Source organism: Copidosoma floridanum, unplaced genomic scaffold, assembly GCF_036245765.1.
Source record: "Copidosoma floridanum isolate Cflo_tuat_1 unplaced genomic scaffold, Cflo_Japanese_pri ptg000029l, whole genome shotgun sequence".
NCBI classification, from domain to species: Eukaryota; Metazoa; Arthropoda; class Insecta; order Hymenoptera; family Encyrtidae; genus Copidosoma; species Copidosoma floridanum.
This window is the reverse complement of record NW_028321906.1, coordinates 6,241,190-6,247,414: the sequence shown is the minus strand read 5'-3', so window position 1 is coordinate 6,247,414 and position 6,225 is coordinate 6,241,190. Positions and strand designations below refer to the sequence as shown.

Here is a 6,225-nt window from a genome sequence, read left to right as displayed (position 1 = left end):
CACCTTTTTTCTTTTATAAGAAATAGCCAACAACCCTTAAGTGCAAATTATATAAGTTTCATTGATTATTGTAAATTTTTGTACAGTAAATATTGGCTATTGAACCAACAAAACTCAAAATTTTTTCGTAAGTATTTTTTTTTGAGCTTCAACAATTTCCATTTCATCGTTTCATTGAGAAGCAAAGAAGTGCTTGCGGCCGCAATCTAGTCTGTGAATTTTTGCGGGTCAGTGATTCTTTCCGTTAACGAATGTGTAGGTATATACGTATGTATAAATATGTGCATTAGATACATACACACAAATTAATGAATGTTTTTCCAACTAAGTATATGTTACGCAAACATTGTAAAATATACGAATCCACGTACGAGAGTCATCGGGGAAACCATATGCCTTCTCATACGTGTGTATCATTTTTCGTGAGATTTTTATTGTTAAGAATTTTTTATACAAATCAAACTGTTTAGTTGTATGTTATAAATACTTCTGAGCTTACTATCATTTGTATACTATTATTTTTTAAGTATGTAATGTACATCTTGTAGATTTCTTACTGGCTTATGAAATAAATATATTTTGTAATGACGATAAATCGAATTTTCACTCACCAAATATTACATTACAAAGTATTGAATGATTAAAAAAAAAAAACTGTTTTTACTCGAAGCATAGTGAATGCCATTGTAAAAAGTTGTATTGCATGACAAATTGTTGAAATTTATGATTGAAAACAAAAATAACTGTAAAATCAGGTAAATAAATCTTTCTTTCAATATCGCCAAGTCCACGTTATGATGTTCGTAAATATATATAGTACTACATTTTTATATTATGGAAAATATAAATGTATTAGTCGGTTGTTGTGTGTTTACCGAAAAAGATTGTAAGTATTAAGCGGACGTTAAAAATCAAAGGATGGATATTGATTATATTGTACATATAAAAATAAAAATAAAAAATTTACGAAAAATATGAGAAATATAAGAAACTAAGGGTATACTATAGAGAAACTGAATGTGCAATGCGTAAGATAAATCTACTTTATCTATTTTGGGCCTAATTTCTCCATTATGTAATATAAATTCGCAGGCTCCGAAATCACACATTAAATGGACCAATTAACATTTCTTATTCGCGCAAACTCTGCGTCTAAAGAAAACTGTAATTGTTAAAAGAAAATAAATGTTGCTGAAATAAAATTATTAATTTCATTGGTTTTTGTTCATTGTAAACATACAATCTAACAACACAATATTTCTCTCTTCTTTTACAAGGAATCAAAAGATAATGAAACAAGCCAATGGTGGTAATGGAAATTTATGTATTTTTTATTTACATTCTTTATTTGTATAGTTTACTATTCACAAATATTTTCCTCATTAACTATCGTGAAAAAGCAGATATTAAAAAAAACAGTTTTGACGTTTATTTTTATTTGCTATTGTTACCTTATGCTCAAAAAAGTTTGTTTTATTCACACAATCAATCAAAAAGTATTAAAGCTTCATATTTATGAAACTTTTTGGCTCTTTATTGGAAAACGGTAAAATATATGGAGTTTTTTTTTTTTGAGATACACTTTGTTCAGTCCAGAGTTTTCGGTTTTAATTACTTGTAAACTGTTGTTCCCGATTTCTCTTCTCGCAACAAATAGCCTTCCCTCTCAATCAAACAAAAGACTGAGATCTCCTACTTTTTATTTGGATAAAAACGACGAAAGCACCTTAAGACTACAAGAACACATCAACGAGACTCATCTCCTCACCAAAGAAGTACTTCGACTTCCTGCCGTTGTTCTCCCTCTTACTAAAATGTTGTAGCTTCCGTAGATCGAAGGGTTCTATCGCCTCCAGTTTTCGCAGTACCACGTCAACTTGATTGGCGAAATCCGCTCCTCGACTTTCGTACCTCAACAGCTCTGGTCGTCGTTGTTCTACCAATCTACCGAAGCACCGAGCCACATTCACTTGCCCGGCTATCTCACGTCCCTCCGAGACTTTCAGACAACAAATAGACTCCGCATCCTGACACCTCCAGATGACAACGAGGGATAACTTTGGAAGCGATTCGTCGATCGAGTTCTCGAGCCTACCGCAAAAATCCTTCACCTCCGCTGAAACCTTCGAGTTGCAAGTTGTCGAGTGATAGTGCACGCTTATTCTCACAGAGAACACTGTCTTTAGCGGCTTCAAAAGAGCCTCGAGGAAGTACGGTGGATACGTGGGGTCGCAGAACATCACGAGATCTTCCGTGATGGGCTTTGCAGCTGGTTGAGGCCTGTCTGCAAGCGTGCCACATTCGTCGGCATTTGTCGATGCTGACGAGACTTTGCATCTGTCGGAAAATTGGACATTTACATTCAATGTTATTATTACGATTACAATGAGTTTATGAATAGCAGTGGGTTTGGGTTTCGGTTACACAACCAGACAGACTATCACATACACAAAGAACAAAAAAAGTCAACTGAAAGACTATGCTAACGAGAAGGAACTTATTTATTATTAATACATGAAACAAAATAAAATAATGTTTGAAAAAAAAAAGAACATTGGCGTAAATTGTTATTGATAAATTGTTTTTACTTGTCTAGACGACATAATGGGTTGTCCTGGACCATTTGTAAATCGACCTTAGGTCCAACCAAATCTCTTATATTGTTGAGACCATACTTTATCATTGTAGGCCTGGAAAAAATTAATGCTCGTATCTGGTAACCGTGTAATGAATAATTTTTTAGAAAGCAAAACAAAATTATTACTCACCTTTCCAGTGACAGCCCCCAAGCAATAACATTAACATTTTCTGGAAGACCCATGGGCAATAACATTTCTGGTCTAAAAATACCACTATTTCCTATTTCGATCCACTTGCCCAAGCCCTCATGGAAACAAAAGATTTCCATACTTGGCTCAGTATATGGATTGTAGGCAGGCTTGAATTCAAGCTTTGTTATGCCAAGTTTGCTAAAGAACTCATAGAGTATGCCAATCAAATCTCCCAATGTGAGATTATAATCTGCTATTACACCTTCAACTTGATGAAACTCGGCCAAATGGGTGGCATCTAGGGTTTCATTTCTAAATACTCTGTCGATACTAAAATACCTTACTGGCTCAAACTTGCCCTACAGTGGAGAAAAGCGAGGGTCCGTTTTATTTTACAACAACAGTAATTGTTTGCAAAGTTACACATTTTTTTTAGTTTTCTTACCTGTTCCATTAGTCTATACAACATTCGAGCACTAACTGCCGTTGTGTGAGTTCTTAATAGATTCTTTTGGGCTTCCTCCAGCTTCCAGTCATATCTGTAACCTTGGGATCCATAGCCACCTTCGCTGTGGACCTTACGTACTTTATCCAGATAGTCTTCGGGAAAACTTGTGCTTGTAGCAGGATCTAAAAATATCGTCCACTGTAAGGTCTAAAACTATACAATTTTAAATTTTTATAGCAACACACAAACCAGAGATGAAAAAGGTATCATGAGCATCCCTAGCTGGATGCTGTTGAGGTTGGAACAATGCATCAAAATTCCAGAAAGAACTTTCCACATAATTATTTGTTGGCATCTCTTGAAAGCCCATTTCCAAGAATATTTTCCTGAACTCCGACCTAACTTTCAACAGAGGATGCAAGTGTCCAACATCAAGGGGTGCACCAAGAGCATCTAAATTGATAGGTTTGAATTTTTTCTGCTTCCATGCATCATTGACCAACAGATCGGCAGTCAGATCAGCTTCTGGTTTTTCGATTTTAGTTGAGAAGCTGTCACCTTTCTTAAGTACCATAATCTTTATGACGCTGAAACAACAGCAAAGGTGTTCATAAGATGAATACCAAATATTATCCAAAACAAGGAGACAAGAACTCTTACTTTTCTTTCAGCAATTTTCTTTTCTTGTACTCCTTCTTCAAATCTTCTGACAGTGTTTGCAGATCTTTCATATGCTTCTGAACATCATCCGTAATAGTAGGCACCTTTCTCCTGATGAAAGTATCTTTTTCATTTTTGACTAGTTCTATCCACGAGGCAGCAAGAGCCTTTGACAGACCGACTTTGGCAAATGGAACGTTTGCCAAAATATCTGCTTGTTTGGCACCATTTGAGTCTGCAGGTACAGCATTATACACTGCAGCTTCGTGACTTCCGTGATCCAGGACATGCTGCCCCTCATCTGTCAATACCCATTCCTTGCTACTTTTAAAATCTACTTTTAGCAGCTGTAACGAAACAGTTGGGCCATGCAGTATTAACATATGTTTGTATTAAAATTATTTTCAATGAATGAAGACGATAGTTGTAACTTAACAAGGGATGATTACGAGTTTAGTTTTTACAATTAAACAACAAATTCAACACTTACATCGTCAAAGGCTTGCAAGCTCTTGATAGCACCAACAATCTTTTGATGATCAACACCAAATTTCTGTGCCAAGCCAGGAGAGTCTGCCTCTTCGTTCTTTGCCAAGTACTCCAATATATTTTCCATTAATTCCGTAGCCATTGCACCAAGTTTGTTATTATAACATTAACGTCTATGCAAAATGGTCCATACACGTGTTTCTTGACAACTTTTCGATTTTTGCTCACCTTACACTTGACCTAAGCAGCCAAAGCCGGTCTCGACTTTATTATTATTATTATTGTCTTTTTCTGTTTTGTTTATAATTGATGGACCTTTTTACATATCTACAATCGTAAAGTACTATAGCTTGTGTAGTGATATTTTTACTGTCTTGTTTCGTTTACAAACAAATACTGTTTTTTTAGTGCAAAAATAAACATATATAGAGTGTTTTCCGCAATCGTCACCAGCAAGTAATTTAAGGTTGCGCTCTACGTTACCATCAGATCGGTAAGTCAACTACCTTGAATTAACTGGCGCTCTGTTCCGTAATCTGGCCAGTTAAAATAGCAGACGACAGTCAATAGCGATGAAATCTTCACTTTTTACTCGACTTTCACGTCGTCTGCTGTTTTAACTGGCCAGATTACAAAAAATAGCCCCATTAATTCAAGGTGACTAACTGACCTGACAGTAACGTAGAGTGCAAATTTAAATTACTTGGTGGTGACGATTGCGGCAAACACCCCAAGCGGCGTTACCACCACGACCTACGTAACTTTACAGCCTCTGATTTTATCATTCTGGTAAAGAGAGCACGGTGTAAGATGTACGTAAAGTTATGTGTAGTAATTAAAGAAATTACTACAAAGTAATGCCATATGGTCGATTTTATTAAACCATATGAATGTCTCTATTTTTAGAGGTCGACTTTTGAGTAAAAAATAGATTGTAAACTTGCCGCAAACAGCACAAACTACGTCAACTTTTTACTATCTATCTGTAAGATTAGTTGCGGCTGGTTTGTAATTATCAAAGTGACTTTGCTGTAAATAGCAATAGTTATTTGGATCAGCGCCATCTAGCGGTCTTTAATTTTTGGCCAAAAGTGGCTCCTAAAATTCTCAATAAGAGCATTCAGGATTAGAGCCATTTAGTCAATTACAAACCAGCCGCAACTCATCATGAAGCTATAAAATGAAAAAATAACAATACATGTGTTTTTGGCGGCAAGTTAACAATCTATTTTCTACCAAGAAATTGACATCCTACGTGTTTATACTTTTAAAGATAAATTTTTAAGCATAAGATAGATCATTATCTTGCCGCCAAAAACACATATATCGTTATTTTTTTACTTTATAGCTTCGTCATGAGTTGCGGCTGGTTTATAATTGACTAAATGGCTCCAATCCTGAATGCTCTTATTGAGAATTTTAGGAGCCACTTTTGGCCAAAAAATAAAGACCGCTAGATGGCGCTGATCCAAAATAATTAATGCTACTAACAGTAAAGTCACTTTATTAGTTATAAACCAGCCGCAAATAATTTTGTTAATAGTTAATAGATAGTTGACATTTTTTATGCTACTTGCGGCAAGTTTAAAATATGTCTTTTTCCTGTAAATGGACCCTGAAAAGTATAAATAATCCACTTATCTTACACGGCTCATAAAATCTACCATATTTACAAAATTAAAATACTTTAGACCTTTTATCATTAACTCGCGGAAGCACAGCCCTTTAACTTTCTAGTTTAAATAAACAGCTTACTTATATAATATGTACATGCCAAGATTTGTGTTACAGAAATCTTGAACAATGATTAAATAGATACGTAACGTTATAAGTCCAAAAGAGACAACTAAAGAAAAA

General features: G+C 35.0%; 1 protein-coding gene across 2 annotated transcripts; it reads right to left on the bottom strand.

The window, feature by feature from the left end:
• Positions 1-1,389: 1,389 nt before the first annotated feature.
• On the bottom strand, positions 1,390-4,811 carry alpha-PheRS (phenylalanine--tRNA ligase alpha subunit). 2 transcript variants are annotated; one of them, XM_014356341.2, is made up of 7 exons: positions 4,370-4,811; positions 3,880-4,226; positions 3,469-3,806; positions 3,217-3,401; positions 2,769-3,130; positions 2,589-2,690; positions 1,390-2,337 (listed from the first exon to the last, which is right to left on the bottom strand). In XM_014356341.2, exons 1-7 carry the CDS (start codon positions 4,508-4,510, stop codon positions 1,734-1,736), a joined length of 2,079 nt encoding a protein of 692 aa, XP_014211827.2. In that variant the 5' UTR covers positions 4,511-4,811; the 3' UTR covers positions 1,390-1,733. The 2 variants fall into 2 exon arrangements, with proteins under 2 accessions (XP_014211827.2, XP_089451963.1); XM_089595837.1 differs by lacking the exon at positions 1,390-2,337 and having other exon boundaries at positions 2,479-2,690.
• Positions 4,812-6,225: the final 1,414 nt, after the last annotated feature.

Excerpts from the sequence above, each read along its gene's own strand:
- alpha-PheRS (XM_014356341.2), bottom strand. The coding sequence starts at position 4,510 with ATGGCTACGGAATTAATGGAAAATATATTGGAGTACTTGGCAAAGAAC. Across the intron at positions 4,227-4,369 it reads GCTTGCAAGCCTTTGACGAT|CTGCTAAAAGTAGATTTTAA; the intron begins GTAAGTGTTGAA and ends GTTTCGTTACAG. Across the intron at positions 3,807-3,879 it reads AGAAAATTGCTGAAAGAAAA|CGTCATAAAGATTATGGTAC; the intron begins GTAAGAGTTCTT and ends CTGTTGTTTCAG.